Source organism: Pogona vitticeps, chromosome ZW-PAR (genome assembly GCF_051106095.1).
Source record: "Pogona vitticeps strain Pit_001003342236 chromosome ZW-PAR, PviZW2.1, whole genome shotgun sequence".
NCBI lineage: Eukaryota > Metazoa > Chordata > Lepidosauria > Squamata > Agamidae > Pogona > Pogona vitticeps.
Window position 1 is genome coordinate 1,433,326 of NC_135800.1, and position 15,446 is coordinate 1,448,771.

Here is a 15,446-nt window from a genome sequence, read left to right on the forward strand (position 1 = left end):
CCGAGAGGGGGGACGGACCGGCCGCCATGTTTGGCAAGGGCAGGCGGCCCGGCCCGTCGGCGCAGAAGCAGCGTAGTAGGAAGCCATTTTGGGGAAAGGGCAAGGCGGGCCCGGAGGGACGGCCATATTTATTGTGGGGGAAGTGAGGCCGGAGCAGCCATGTTGCCGAAGGGCGGCTGGATTGGCTGACCCTATCAGTAGGTAGGTCATATGGTACGAATTTAACTTTAGTGTGTTTTTTTTATCCGTTTTATCTTTGCTTTGTTTTGGGTTTTTTAAATATCTAACTGTAAATTGAATTCTCCCAGGGTTATCTGGACCATAACAATAATATATTTTAAGTCATTAACATTCATTGGGTTTGAGATATTACACTAAATATGTTTATATATGTTTATGCAAATATATGCTATATGAATGTATGTTATACTATACAAATATATGTAGTGCAATATACATTTATACTGTGTATATTTATATAGTGTTATATATACACACACACGTGTATATCTATGCATACACATGAGCATACAGTATATTATATTAAATGTATGTTGCACATGATTTATATACACTACAGATATAGGGATCTTGCATTTAAATGTAGACATATAGATATGTATATATACAGACACACACATGTGTGATATATACACAATATATATTCTATATATATGTACTATATATGTAATATATATACAGTACGTACTATGTATAATGTATATAGTACATATTTTATGTATTTTGCATATACAGTACAGAGAGTACTTGCACTTAAACGTTTACATATACATGTGCCTATAAACCCAAACCCACTTTAGGAAAAGATTTGAAATGCAGAAGGAGGACATTTGCTGTTCCAGAATTTTGCCTCTAGAAACGGAAAAAGACATTTCTCGTAACCCAAAATATCTTAACGATTTTGATTTGACAATGCGGAGCCTTTTGGTTAAGCCGTTGTTTGGTTGTGTTTTTTCTTTTAGGGCATCCAAAACACCAACCCTTTTGCAAGTCTCTGATTCCACTGTTGATTCTGGATTTTATTTTTATTTTTTTTTTGGCAGGGGATCGATAACAAAAAGGAACGTGTCTTTAATGCATCCGATGATGTAATCTGTGCAGGGCAGGGAAGGCCTTTGGGAAGTGGAGCGGGGTTTTTAAAAAGGCTTTCGAGAAGGAACAAATCAATAATTCACTGACCCAACCACCCCCTTTTATTTTTCTGGGCTGGATGGCCGTGGGACGTTCCACAAATATTAATAAAGGAGAAACAAGCGGTGTGGTACAGTGGTTAACTCAAGTTTGGTGTGTGTGTGTTTTTTTCCCGGTTTTTGTGTCGGGTTTTCCTTTTTTGGTAAAGACCAGATTTTGGAGAGCATCTGTCCCTAAATGCATCTTTAGCCACCTTAGAACGGCAGAGCTGGAATGGAACCCACCGCACCGATATTTAACGGATACTTAGGGTTTCTTTTTCTTCTTAAAACTTGTATCTGTTATATAATGCCAGTCAATATTTTTTTATAATCTTGATTGATTCTGCCTGGTACTCCTGTGCTGTCGGCTTTGAGCCAAAAGCTCTGTGCATGCAAGAAAATGGATTTTCTGCAAGGTCCCGGAAATGTGATCAGCCTCACGCCCGTCGCCTTTCCCTCTTCCAATTTAAAATGCAATTTATTTTTCCCTGTTCACCGTTGGCTGCAGGTCGGTGGCGCCACCCAGGAAGCTCCGGCGTGACACATCTCTATCAGCTGTTCTTGAACATCGGACAAGGAAGCGTCAAGGACTGGGTCCTGGAACAGAGACGGAGATATATTCCAAGTAAGTAGGTCCACCGGCTCCAAGGTTAAGTAACCCTGCTCCCGACTGCCCGTTCTGAGCTCCCTTGGATTCGGAACTGCATTCGATTAAAAATAAAATAATGTCCTTTGTTCGAAGCTGTGAGGTGCGGTGGTGTTGGTGGAAAGTGCGTAGATTTTTTTGCAAGGAAAGGCCTGAAACCGACCCTCTGGCTGGGCCAGAACTGTCGCCACGGGGGTGTCTTTATTGCTGATTCACTGGCGAGGCAGCAAAACATGAACTTTAGTCCCAAAGTGAGAAATCTGTAGCGAATGAAACCCAAGGAGCCGTAGCAGTGAAGGAAGACGAATCCTGTTTTTGTGCGTGATTTTACCTTGGTGCTCTTGTTGGTATTAATGCGCAGGTTGTGACGTTTTGGGAAATGAGCGATGAGTGTGTGCGCATGTGGAAATATGAAAATACAGTAGGACCCCCCCCTCCAATCTGCAAGATCAGTATGCACTTATCTGCTGGCTGAAAATAGTAAATTAAAAACCTCGAGAAATACCAAGTTTACAGCAGGATTCCCCTATCCACTGGATCAGCATCCACGGATTCACTTCTCCGCTACCAAAAAATATATTAAATTAAAAAACCCAGAAATACCTATTCATATGTATTTCCAAGATGTATTTACCAGAACGGGCCACAGGAGGGAGACAGAGACCATGCAGTGTTTAGCGTTTCACACTTCCGCGTCTTTCGGTATCCAAGGGGGGGTCTTGGAACCGATCTCCCATGGATACCCAGTCCTACTGTCTAAAGGTTAAGTAAAGGATTTATATAAGAGAGGAACCAATTTTGTATGCTTCCCCTTGTTTTGAGACCTCTCTGGATGGCAGAGGCCACCTAAATAGATTTTCTTCCCTGCAAAATGCCTCTCCTTCGTTCTCCCAAACGTGTGGTTTAAAGAAGAGGCGGTGGAAGCGATAAGCAGGCCGTATCCTGGAGGACCTTCAGATAAATTTTCCATGTTCCCTGGGACCGAGACCCCCCCACACAGCATGGTGATTTAAAGAAGGGGAAAGATTCTGTTAATTTTAAACAGAGTTGGTAATTAACTCCCCTGCTTACATGTGCTCTGGAACTTGGGAAATTATTTTCACTGATATATACCGCCCTGAAGGTACCCACAACGGCATGCAAACACGCTTAAAAGGATAATGCAGGTTTAAAAGGCAACAAACGCCTTCTAAAAAGCAAAACAAGAACGCTGGTGGCTTCAATCTTACAGTGATTGTTTTATACGAGCGTACTTTTTAATTTTTTCCCCCCGTTTGTTCTCCCACACTCTCTGCCTTTTGTGAAACAAGACAGGTTTCACGACGGTGGGCGTGCCGGCTAGATTTCTCGTGGCATGGTGAAAGGTTTTGCACGTTTTTTGGCCTGTGACCTTCTGAGAAGGAATACTTCGGTGAGATCCTGCTTTTACCACTCCAAGGTATGAAAACTCTTTAATTCCTGGGTTGGGATCCTGGTTTATTAGAGCAGTCGTGAATCCAAAGAGCACAGTGACGCAAGTTATACGTTCCGAAGAGAGCGGGTCACCTTTGTGGTCTTCTGGGTGGTGCAGAATTACAGATCCCATGATCCTTCACCCTCGCGGTTCATGGGAATTGTAATCCGGCAACCTCCGAGGGGAGCAACACGTCGCCGATCTCTGCATTACTCTAGGACTGTAGTATCTCTGGGGCAATAAGTCCCAAGCCTTTCTCCCCAAGATGCTAAAATGCAGTCCAGCTTTTTTTTCTCTCTTTCATCAACTGTCACCTACAGTCTCAGTCATTCACCCATGAGTCATGAATGGTGAAAAAGAAAGGCCTCATTTTCTTACAAATTACAGTAAGAGTTTTTGACGTCTCTGCTTCCCTTCTCTTTCTTTTTCCTCCCTCTCTCTCTCTCTCTCTTTCTAGGGAAAAATGTCTGAGAAGACGGTTCAAGCCCGGAGGCTGGAAGGCGTGGACGAGAATATTTGGTGAGCTGATCTCAAATACTCTGCATGCATTTCTATCGAGAACGGGCTGGTGGGAATCCCGGCTGTTTTTCTGGGTAGTTTGTTTCCAACAATCAGCAATTCAACGTTTTTCTTTGAAGGACCTCGTGCAGATCGGTTTATCCCACGGTTCAGGCATTTTTTTTTGTTAAAAACATGGTAGGCGTGGAGTTATTGATTTCACTGAGCAATGGTTGAGAAAACTGCCAGCCTATTTTCTGTACCTCCACAAGGACTAGGGACTTAACTTATGGGTGGGGGATTGGCTCCAAGCTGCCTCGTGGATGCTGAAACTCGTGGATGGTAGCAAACGCTGTGCATAGCATGGTCTCTGCCTCCCTCGAGAGGCCGGTTCTGCTAATTTCATTTTTAGAAACGTATATTTCTAGGATTTCTTTTAATATTGTCAGACTGTGGACCAGTGACTCAGCGTATACTGATCCTGCGGATAAGTGGGTCCTACTGTAAAATGAGTAGTAAGATTCTCAGGGAAAGTCCGGAGGGACTAGCAGCCTCTAGTCCCTTTCTGTTTATCCAGATATTGTCCTTTACAGGCCTCTGTTTTTCTCATCTCCCTAATGTCATAGGGTGCAATTCTTTTTTTTCCACCTGCTGGATTGTGTTCTTTCCTCCTTAGGGTGGAGTTTGTGAGCTTGACCGCCGCCTACAAAGCTGTCAACCTCGGCCAAGGTTTCCCCAACTTTCCCCCGCCGGATTTTGTCAGAGAAGCCTTTATGGAGGCCGTCGGGAGAGAAGATACCTCTGTGCACCAGTACACGCGGGCTTTTGTGCGTGAGAACCGCCTTCCTCTCTCTGTCTCACCTGACAGCTGGCCAGGTTGTTCCCGAGGAGGCCCCACGGAGAAGCGATGGGGACCCACTCGTAGCCGTGGGATACCCTTTCAAGTCCGAGCCCCCCCCCATTCCTCAGCACCCGTACGGTTTCTGATTTTAAACACGATCTGCTCTTTCCTCCCAGGGTCACCCGCGATTGGTATCCATCCTGGCCCGTTTTTTCGGGAAGCTGCTTGGGCGAGAGGTTGACCCACAGACGAACGTCCTGGTGACGGTCGGCGCCTACCAAGCGCTCTTTTGCTGCTTCCAAGCTCTGGTGGACGATGGAGACGAGGTAACGGGACCAACTTTTCCTTCCGGACGAAAAAGTGTTGTATCTTCCCCTGCCTCGGTGGCCAAAGAGTGCTGTGAAACTTGAAAGCTTGCACTGTTCTTGTAGCATTTTAGTGCTCATGACGAAAAGTAACACTTCACTTTGGGGTCCATACTATTACCTTTTCATTCTGCTTGGTTCGTGAGTGTGTATTATAATCCTCTGCAGTTCACGCTGTCCCACTCCTAGGTGATTATAATCGAGCCGTACTTCGATTGCTACGAGCCGATGGTGAAAATGGCGGGCGGGACCCCTGTGTTCATACCTCTGCGACTAGTAAGTAGGATTATGAAGCTGCCTAAGTTTGCACACCCCTTGCTCTATAAAACACATTTATATTGTAGGACCCTCTTATCCACGGGATCGGTATCCGCTGATTCTCTTTTCCACAGCATGGAAACATTCAAAAATATTAAAAGGAAAATCCTAGTCTATTTCTAAAGAACATTAGGAGGATCGTTTGGGATATAATAAAACATACCCGAGGCCACATTCCATCTTCAAAATGCACCTTTCTGGCACCATTTTTAGATGGCATTGCTCTGTTTTTTTTTCCAGAAGGCCACCGCTGGCGGAAAGCTGATCTCTAGCAGAGACTGGCAACTGGATCCGACCGAGCTGGAGGCCAAATTCACGAGCCGGACGAAAGCCATTGTCTTGAACTCTCCTAACAATCCCCTAGGAAAGGTAACCACCGCTCGGAATACATGGAGTGGGGGACGTTTAATATTCCAAGGCCCCCTCGATCTGTGTTTGGTGGGAAAGTGGATTGAAAAGGGACACGTGCTCTGTTTCGCCCGGTTTCCCCCTCTGCATGGGGACTCTGGGAGTTGTAGTCCAAAAATCTAACATTCCTAAACTCTCTTCCGAAGTGCAGAGAAGCAAAATGTGATAACAGATGCAGGTGGGTGGGTGTCTGATCCTATTAGACCCCCCTCTCTCGGCTTCGTGCTCAACAGGGCAAGCGAACGGGGAAAGAGGCTCCGGGCCAGCGTGCCTCTCACCTTCTGTCTCCTTCTTGGGTCCGTGGGACAGGTTTTCAGCAGGCACGAGATGGAGGTCATCGCGGCTCTATGTGCGAAACACGACGTCCTGTGTTTCAGCGATGAGGTCTACGAGTGGCTCGTGTATGATGGGAACCGACACACCCGGATTGGTATGGCAGAAACCTGTCTTTGGGATCTTTTCCTTCCTTGACCGCCCAGCTCCGTAAATGCGGGCCAGGTTTTCAGTTTCAAAGAAAGCCACCACCCCCCCCACACACACACATTATACGTTCCCTCTAAGATGTGTTGAGTTAGTTTGAGCATCTTAACATTCAAATACTGTAGTTAAAACAGGAGAAAATCACATAAAGGTAAAAACAATTAAATAAATAAAATTAAATCATAAACTTAAAAGGTTAAACCATTAAAGGGCGACCCCATATACATAGGGGATTGGTCCCAAACACACATAGACCCGCTAATCCAAGCTACAGAAAAAGATGTCTTAACTTCTTCCCCCCCCTCCACAAATGGATTTTTTCCCTTCCTCCTCCCTTTTCCCCCCCAACAGCCAGTTTACCAGGAATGTGGGAGCGGACCGTGACCATAGGCAGTGCCGGCAAAACCTTCAGCGCGACAGGATGGAAGGTGAGAAGCCAGGTTTGGGGGGGGGGGGGTGAGTTTAGTGACGGCATCTCAGAGGCAGAACCTGCCCTGACCTTTACCGGAAAAGCGATCTTCCAAAGTAAACGCAGGCAGAGCTCAGCCAGATCGAGAAAGAATTTTGTGTGGAGTGGATTTGTAGGTTTGTAAACATTTACGGCTAAGTAGAGGCGGATTGAGGCGCGTTTTTTTAGGCTGGTCTCTGAGTTTGAGATCGCTAAATGTCTCGGTCTCTCCGGCAACAGGTTGGCTGGGCCGTCGGGCCCGATCGCCTTTTGAAGCACCTCCGGACCGTCCATCAGAATTCGGTATATCATTGCGCCACCGCAGCACAGGTAAGGAAAGGGTGCCCGTGGGCGGCATCCACAGCATCACCTCGGCCGTTGAGTTCCAGCCGGCCGAGGGTCTTCCTCCTCCCGTTCCCGTCTCCAGGAAGCCGTAGCCCGTGCCTTCGAAATAGAATTTGACCACTTCGGGCAGCCGGGAAGCTACTTCGTTCAGCTGCCTCGGGAGCTCCAGAAGAAGCGAGACCTCCTCATCCAGCATCTCTTGGCCGCGGGCATGAAGCCCATCGTCCCCGAGGGCACTTACTTCTTGATGGCCGACCTTTCCGCTTTCAGTAAGATACGGGGTTGCCGAAATTTCCGTATTTTTCCATGTATAAGACTATACTTTTGTCTAAATTGAGGGTTGTCTTATACACAGAAGTAAGTTGAGGAGAGAACAAAAACAAGTGGAGGGGAAAGCAGGGATCAAAGCGATCCTGCAGGGCTTTGATCCTTTTCCCCCTCCACTTGCTAAGCCCCACTTAGATTTCTTAATTTTGGGTTAGAAAAATGGGAGGGCGTCTTATACACAGAAAATACGGTAATTGTGGGCTCAAGCCAAACGGTGAAGGCACCAGAATTCCCCAGCCTGCTTCCCTTCCGGTCTGTGGACCTAGAACGGCCCTGCTAGGTAGAGGTGATGGGGCTTGTAGTCCCGCGTGTTCAGAAATCCCCCACAATCGCCTATTTAAACCCCTAGGTTGAAGCCACCCTCTCACGGGTCGGCGGCCCCCTTGAGCCGGCTTCTCTTTCTCTTTCAGAAGCCGACCTGCCCGATCCACCGCCCGATTCGGACGAGCCCTACGACTCTCGCTTTGTCAAATGGATGATCCAGAACAAGGTGAGGGGGCCGAGCTGAGTGTCGTCCTCCCAGGTGCCTTTAAAGCTCTCCTTCCTCTGTTGAGCACCCTTACGGCCACCCTTCAAAGTCCTGGTTGTAACCTACAAAGTCCAAGCTCTCCTGAGGACCGTGTCTCCCCTTAGGAGCTGGCCCAGGTGTTAAGATCCTCAGGGGAGGGCTTTCTCTCATTCCCATCATCCTCACAGGTGCGCTCGGTGGGGACCCGGGAAAGGAGGGCCTTCTCGGTGGCGGCTCCTCCCAGGCTGTGGAACTCCCTGCCACTGGAGGCCAGGCAGGCTTTCCCTCAATTCACCGGCTAGCTGGGTGGGGAGGGTTGTGCCTTTCCTCCCTTGCATGTGTGTTTTGGTGTTGCTAATGTTTTTCGGGTTGTATATTCACGGATGCTTTTTGGACTGCATCCTCCCCGTTACTCACCTTAAATACTATCTTTTGATGGCTACGATCCGCCCGGAGTCCCTTTTTTTAAAGGAGAAGGGCGAGTTAAACACATTCCAAACAAATAAATAAATTCCAGATGGAAAAGGATGGTTCAAATTCACCCTCAATAATCCTCCTTCCCAGGGCTTAGCGGCCATTCCCGTCTCTGCGTTCTACAGCTCCCCCCAGAAAAAAAACTTCAGCCATCTTATACGCTTCTGTTTTGCTAAGGTGAGTTGCCGGCGAGATGGGAGGGGAGCGTCCGGAACCTCGAGGCTAGGCCTTTTCTCCCAGGCGAGCCACATTTTATGCGTCTGAAAGATGTTTGTCAGGTAGACCTCCCAGAGAGGAGAATTCTGGGGGTTGTGGTTGAGGAAATCCAAAAATCACATCTCGGCCATGAACGCACAACCAAGAAAGGGATTTCTGGGAATCGTTCATATATTTAATGTGCCGGTATTTGTTGCCCGGGCATCCAGCTGGATAGGAAGGATTCCATCGTGCCCAGAGGAGGGACCGGCTCCCAAATCTGAGGCCAGCCGAAAAAGTGGGCACGCCACGTTGACTGATCTTTTGATTCCACCCCTTAGGAGGAGGCTACTCTCGAAGCTGCGGGGGACATCTTGCAACAGTGGAGTCAGCCAAAACCCAGCCCGTAATAGGGAAGGGGAACTTCGGCCGCAGAGTCTGCTGGTGTTCCCCAGGACATGGTCACCGGCCAATCGGCGCTGTCAGCCGGGAAGCCATTTCAACCCTTCAAGGGCCTGAACCATTCACTCCTTTCTATCCTGTTGTGCAGGAATGACTAAAGTCTTTTGTATGGGGGGGAAAGGGACCTTAAAATGCCGATCCTCACCTTCCTTGGACTACGACTCCCATCTTCCTTACCTTAGCGCAAGACGAATTTTCAAGGATGCTGGCTGTTGTTCTCCTGTTAACGTCCAGGAATCCCGCTGTCCTTTTTCACATTCAATTAAAATGCAAAAGCATCTCCGCACTGGGTTTGTCTCTATATTTGGGAGGGAGAAGACAAGCCACGGTGGGGGAGACTGTGATGGGTGGAGAAGATTGTACATCTCACGCTCCGAAAGGTTTTTTTAGACTTTAGCTGCTAAGTTTGCTGAATCCACCCCTGGATTCCTGGAGGTGGGTGGGTTTGTCACATATAGTTGACACCTTTAATAATAATAATAATAATAATATAATTTATTGTCATTGTAAGTATATACACAGTATATCATACAACGAAATTCACAGAAACCCAGAGACCAGACACACGCACACACATAACATTCCCCAAACACTCCCCACCCACTAGAAATCCCCCACTAAAAATACTCTTAAAGAGAGTTATATTTTCATGTCCACTTCTTCCGACATAATTGAGTGAAATGCAGTAAAATACGCAGTTGACAAGCCGAAAGTATAGACAGTAAACAGCCCAGAGTAAAATACCTATTTAAAAACTCTGTACAGTATTTTACTGTTATAGATATACAGTACATTACAGAGTTTTTTTAACTAAATATTTTACTATATACTGTTTATATATACATTTCACTTGCGCACTCTGTATTTATTGTTATAACACACATACACATATATAGAATAAAATTGAGTTCACAAGTAAAAAATAAATAGAAAACAGTATATAATGAAGTATTTAGTAAAAACTATTTTACTGATACACAGAGAGAGAGAGAGAGAGAGAGAGAGACTCGTTTCCGCCCTCTGCGAGAAGCGCCCAGCCGCCTCTTCCCTTTCCTAGCTCTGCGGCTTCCTGTGCGTAGCTCTATGGTCCCCTCTCCTGGGGGCTGGCCCTATCCGCGGGAGGGGGCGTTTCCCCGGAAGCGGCGGGGGCGGTGATTGGCTGGCCGAGGCCATGGCGGAGCGGCGAGGAGCTAAGCGCTTGCAAGAGGTGCGCGTGGGGAAGGGGGAGACGGGAGCGCGCTTAAAAAGGGTCAAAAGGGACGGGGCTGGGGGGGGCGCGCCAAATTGGGGGGGGGAAGGTCTCATTACTGCGGGGGGGGGAGAAGAAGAAGAGCCTTATTCTCCGGGGGCTGGAGAAAGCGAGCGGTCCACCTGGGTGGGTTTGGCCCCCCCATCCCATGAATTTGGTGCTCAGAGGTAGACTGCTCCTGCAGCTGGAGGCTTCACTGCTAGTCCCCCCCCCCATTAGGTCTTTCCAGCCGGGTGCTTGTGCTCTGGTGCCTTGGGGGGGGGCGCCCCACGTGGGCGAATCAGCCCACCCGGGGTGGGGGGGGTCAAGCCTGCTGAAGGACACACACACACACACACACACACACACACACACACACACACACACCTTCTCCAGTGGGTGATGGCACCGACTCCGAGGGGGGGCGATGCTTTCTGCAAACTTCAGGGTGGGACGGCTGCCCAGGGTGCAATTTCCTAGCCTGGAGCTGGAATCGAACACAGGACCTGGAAACTTCTGGTCTGCATTCGCCCCGAGGGAGGGGGGGGCGAGTGGCTGGAACAAAGCCATGTTGGGGGGGGGGAAACTCTGTTTGCTCTTCAGGGATGATGTGGGATGATGCTCTGGATGAGATCTATTCTTGCCTCTTTTTCAGGGGGACCTCCGAAAGACGGACTGGCGCAAGTGGAAGCAAGAAAGTAAGCACGGTCTTGGGGTGCCTGGCTGTATACGGTATCAACCCGGTCTCCGTGGGGGTTCGGTTCAAACAAAAACACACACACACCCCCAAAAAACAAAAAAAAACCACAGACGTAGGAAGCCCTACACATGGCACATCCTGTTGAGTTCTTTTATGATTTAGTATTCTCAGGCAGCGGATAAGGGGATCAGCGGATACTGATTTCCGCGGATAGGGGGAAATTCATTGGGAAAGCAGGACATCCAGAGTACCAGAATTGGGCAGAAGCTGAGCACCCAATAAAGAGTCTTTGGGTTTTTTGTGGATGTGTTGGGGGGGGGCAAATGCCCCGCATGTGTGTAACAATACTTCCACACCCCAGCAGTTTGCGTTCTCTGCTTCTGAAGTATTCTTTTGAAAGCCGGTAGTAAAGGCTCAAGAGCCCCTTTGCTATTAGGTTTGATTTTAACCGTCGTGTCCTCATCTCAGTCCCTGTTTTCTGCACTTTTTTTTAAATTTTATTTTTGGTTCCAGAAAAAGAAGAGAAGAAAAAATGGAAGGAATTGAAGCTGTTGAGAAAACTAGAGAAGAAGAGGATGCAGGAGGTTGTGGAAAAGCAGAAAGAAGAGGCAAAACCGAAGGAAGACAAAGGTACGGGGGAATAAACTGTGCCTGTAAATTAATTTTCATTAAAATGTACACTAGAACCCCCCTATCCGCGGGATCAGCAAATAGTGGTCCCGTGGATATGGAGGTCCTTCTATACTTAGGTAGGATTACCATAACTAATTTCTTTTTTCAAGTCATATTCTAGACTCTTTGGTCAGTGACCATTATTATTATTATTATTATTATTATTATTATTATTATTATTATTATTATTATTGTTGTTGTTGTTGTTGTTGTTGTTGTTGTTGTTGTTGTTGTTATTATTATTATTATTAGGAGCTCTGTTCAGTAGATTACGTAGGGACTTGGCGAGACTGATTCTTTCAATTTTCAGTTCCTAAAAATCGTGTATTTTTCAACGGCCGCGTCAGCTCCAAAGCCAACGGAAGTCAATTCAACCCCCACCCTCGTTGCATTTTGTATATTTAACCACATAATATGTTTTATGAACTGATTGTACATTTTTAAACTCCATTTTGTACATTTTAGCCACATAATATGTTTTATGAATTGGGTTGTCTATTTCTAAACTGCATGCTGCATATTTTAGCCATAAATATGTTTTTTATGAGCTGGTCACGTGACCGTCATAAATAAATAAAACCTCCACCATCATAATGAAGCGTTTGTTTGGTAGAACTCCGGCCTCCTTTCATTTTTCACCCCTTGTTTTTCCAGGGCGTCCCTACACGATCAGCGTGGCCCTCCCGGGTTCGATCCTGAGCAACGCCCAGTCGCCGGAGTTGCGCACGTACCTCGCCGGGCAGATCGCCCGGGCCTGCGTCATTTTCTGCGTGGACGAGATCGTGGTGTTCGATGAAGAAGGAGAAGATTCAAAGTGAGGATAAAAAAATCTCTCCGTGGTTTGCGCGCAGCCGGTGGTCTACGGGGTGCGCTCAACCCCACCTTTTCTTCTCTCTCTCCAGGACGGTGGAAGGGGAATTCGAGGGCCTCAAGACGAGGGGCCAAGCTTGCGTCCAGTTGGCCCGGATCCTGCAGTATTTGGAGTGTCCCCAGTAAGACACCCCCCCCCCGAGGAAAACTCTGGAAACCCATGAACACCCCTCCCGTTTCCTGACTTGACGGCGTTTCTCGACGGGGCCGTCACGTCTTCTAAGTAACCTCTCTCGAACCCAGGCCCATCAAATATTGTTGGGAACCAATTCCAGTGAGGGTGTTGGGTCTGGCTCCCTCGCTGGGCGTTTTTAAAAGCCATTTAAAAACCTGGCTCTTTAGGCAGGCCTTCCCTCCAGTCAATTAAGCTGATTTTCTCTTTCTTAACTATCCTATCTTGACAATGTATAAAGGCATTAGTTAATCGATTTTTTTATTATGTATGTTATATTATTGTGTTTTATTATTCACGTAAGCCGCCCCAAGTAGACTTTGTCTAGAGGGGCAGGGTATAAGTCCAATTAAAGTAAAGTATTTTCAAATACGTAAAACTGCAGATTGTGATATTGGGGGGGGGGGTCCTATTGTAAATAAAAACGTAGCCACTTCTGTCTACTTGTTTTTTGTAACGACTTTCTTCCTCTTTCTCAAACAGATACCTACGGAAGTCATTTTTCCCCAAACATCAAGATCTCCAGTTTGCAGGTAAGGCCGTTTTGTCCATTTTCTCCTCCGAAGTTTTCCTGCCCCCACAGATCTGCCGCCTGAGGCATATCTCCCTCGCTCAGCTCCATGGGGCTCTTCGCAAACTCCGCGGACTTCTGCAACGGGGGTCCCAGGGAGGGCCCCGCGGGTGGGCTTTGCGATGGCTTCCGAGCATTCGCCTCTGAAATCTCTCTCCGGTTTTGCCCGCGGTGTCGTTTCAGGGCTGTTGAACCCCTTAGATAGCCCTCATCACGTGAGGATCGACGAGGAATCGAAGTACCGAGAAGGCGTGGTTTTGGCCCGGCCCACCAAGCCCGGCCGGGGGTCCTTCGTGAACTGTGGAATGAGGAAGGTAAAAAAAAAAAGGTGTTGCGTCACGTAGGATAGCCCGTTTCAAAAGGTTGTCCTACGGAGGAGAGTCAGGATCGGTTCCCCGCGGTCCCAGAGGGCAGGCCACCCAATGCTGGATGGGCTCAAGAGGAATATCAGGGGGGAAAAAAACTTCTTAACTCTTAGAACGGTACAACAACAGAACCCACGACCTCGGGAGGTGACGGTGAGCGCTCCAGCGCTTGGAGGCCTTCGAGAGGAAATGCGGGCCACCCTCTGCTTGGATCGGGACCCCTGCCTTGAGTAGGGGGGTGGACGTGACGGCCTTTGAGTCTCCCCTTCCCACTCCCATCGTCCTGCGGTTCCCAAGCTTGGCCATCGATCCGACCGATGGGGTCTCGTTTTATCCTCGTAGGAGGTTCAGATCGATAAACGATTGGAGCCCGGCCTTCGGGTCACCGTGGAGCTAGACGAAGAGCAGCATCCGGGTAACGTAACGGATTCTGCACTTGGACCCAATTCGTGAGACACGGGGTGGGCTGGATCCAGCCTGCAAAGGATCTGGACCCCCCCCCTCCTGTTTACCCCACCAATTGGGAGAAAAGCTGGGGTGGGAGAGAATTCATCACCGTGACCTCTGACGTGATGCTCTCTTTTAGACAGCAAAACCCAGAAGGGCACGGTAGTATCCTCCCATCATCCTCGCACCGTCTCCGGCCTTTACTGGGGCTACACCGTCCGGTTAGCGTCTTGTCTGAGTAAGTAGGGACCCCCGTTCAATGGGCTTCCCCTTGTTCCAGGTTTCCAACATATAGTCGGTACTACGACACCTATCCTCCTGCATAACCAGTGTGACGGATTAATGGGAGTCGTAGTCCGAGCACCTTTGGAGGGATGTAGTTTCGCTACACCCCGGTGGTTGTATGGGTAGCTTTTGGGGGGAAAGCAACAGGTGGAGAAGCGATGGGATGGTGTCTCTCTCTCACACACACACGCACCCCCGTCGCTCTCAGGTGCTGTGTTTGCTGAATCCCCCTTTAAGGACGGCTACGACCTCTCCATTGGGACGTCTGAGCGAGGGGCCTCAGTGGATCAGGCCACCCTCCCTCCTTTCAGGTAAGGACATAAAGGGAATAGGGCTTTTACAAAACCCCTACGGCTTCTTTGCACCCCAAAAACTTTATTTTGGGGGGTTTTGCACCCGATAAACCTGTTTATTTGGGGGGTTTGCATCTGATATACCTGTTTGTTTGGTTCCCCCCCCCAAAAAAAAGACATGCTTTGATTGTTTTCGGCGGCTTGCAAGGCCTGGAGGCGGGCGTGGAGGGTGACCCAAACTTGGAGGTCACGGACCCAAGCACCTTGTTCGACGCGTACCTCAACACCTGCCCGGGGCAAGGCAGTCGCACCATCCGGACCGAGGTAAGCTTCGAAGCAGTGCTGGCCAACCGGGACAGATCCGCACATCGGTAGCAGCGCAATGCTCAGGATCTGGGCATGTTGACTCAGGAGTAAAGCTCCGGCGCCACAGCCTCCCGGACTGCAAAGCGCAGCCCCATTCCGGGCAAAGCACAGTTTGGGATTTATGTGCGCGCGCGCCCCCGAGGTGGAAAATTAAAACTTGACTCTCTCGGGTTCTTTTCCAGGAAGCGATCCTCATCTCTCTGTCGGCGCTGAGGCCTCGGATCGACGAGGCCGTGAAGACGGGCGGGGGCAGCCGCATGGAGAGCGAAAGCGCTTCGTAAAACGCAGGAAGAGTTAGGGGTGGCGGGCGGACGCCCCATGGACCGGATCGTGCTGGGGGGGGGGGCATGTCCCACTCCCTCTTGCTTCTCTTTACAGGGAAGTGAAACAAGGACAGATCATCCCCTATTCCTCTTGGGGGGAGCAGAGCCTTCGGAAGGGGTATCCCCCCCAAAAAAAACCTTCTAGAACCCAGCGTGCCAGGCCTGTTGATCTCCCGCCTGCCACAGAGGGAGG

At 48.7% G+C, this 15,446-nt stretch overlaps 2 protein-coding genes across 3 annotated transcripts; both read left to right on the plus strand.

Annotated features, from left to right (window-relative positions):
* Positions 1-63: 63 nt before the first annotated feature.
* On the plus strand, positions 64-9,244 carry KYAT1 (kynurenine aminotransferase 1). 2 transcript variants are annotated; one of them, XM_072985153.2, is made up of 15 exons: positions 64-201; positions 1,702-1,818; positions 3,150-3,277; positions 3,750-3,811; positions 4,467-4,617; positions 4,808-4,957; positions 5,186-5,272; positions 5,555-5,683; positions 6,032-6,152; positions 6,554-6,630; positions 6,891-6,980; positions 7,078-7,264; positions 7,733-7,812; positions 8,395-8,481; positions 8,841-9,244. In XM_072985153.2, the coding sequence occupies exons 3-15, from the start codon at positions 3,194-3,196 to the stop codon at positions 8,907-8,909; spliced, it is 1,374 nt and encodes a 457-aa protein (XP_072841254.2). In that variant the 5' UTR covers positions 64-201; positions 1,702-1,818; positions 3,150-3,193; the 3' UTR covers positions 8,910-9,244. The 2 variants fall into 2 exon arrangements, with proteins under 2 accessions (XP_072841254.2, XP_072841255.2); XM_072985154.2 differs by having other exon boundaries at positions 138-213.
* An 812-nt stretch (positions 9,245-10,056) lies between these two features.
* On the plus strand, positions 10,057-15,351 carry SPOUT1 (SPOUT domain containing methyltransferase 1). Its single transcript, XM_072985158.2, has 12 exons — positions 10,057-10,168; positions 10,845-10,887; positions 11,403-11,519; positions 12,216-12,375; positions 12,464-12,553; positions 13,087-13,136; positions 13,358-13,488; positions 13,882-13,954; positions 14,126-14,224; positions 14,480-14,582; positions 14,741-14,888; positions 15,113-15,351. The coding sequence occupies exons 1-12, from the start codon at positions 10,133-10,135 to the stop codon at positions 15,209-15,211; spliced, it is 1,149 nt and encodes a 382-aa protein (XP_072841259.2). The 5' UTR covers positions 10,057-10,132; the 3' UTR covers positions 15,212-15,351.
* Positions 15,352-15,446: the final 95 nt, after the last annotated feature.

Bases quoted from the DNA above. Each gene is read 5' to 3' on its own strand.
- KYAT1 (XM_072985153.2), top strand. From the start codon at position 3,194: ATGGTGAAAGGTTTTGCACGTTTTTTGGCCTGTGACCTTCTGAGAAGG. The intron at 3,278-3,749 runs GTATGAAAACTC...CTCTCTTTCTAG, and splicing joins CCTGCTTTTACCACTCCAAG to GGAAAAATGTCTGAGAAGAC. The intron at 7,265-7,732 runs GTAAGATACGGG...TTTCTCTTTCAG, and splicing joins GGCCGACCTTTCCGCTTTCA to AAGCCGACCTGCCCGATCCA.
- SPOUT1 (XM_072985158.2), top strand. From the start codon at position 10,133: ATGGCGGAGCGGCGAGGAGCTAAGCGCTTGCAAGAG. The intron at 14,583-14,740 runs GTAAGGACATAA...CCCAAAAAAAAG, and splicing joins GCCACCCTCCCTCCTTTCAG to ACATGCTTTGATTGTTTTCG. The intron at 14,889-15,112 runs GTAAGCTTCGAA...GTTCTTTTCCAG, and splicing joins GTCGCACCATCCGGACCGAG to GAAGCGATCCTCATCTCTCT.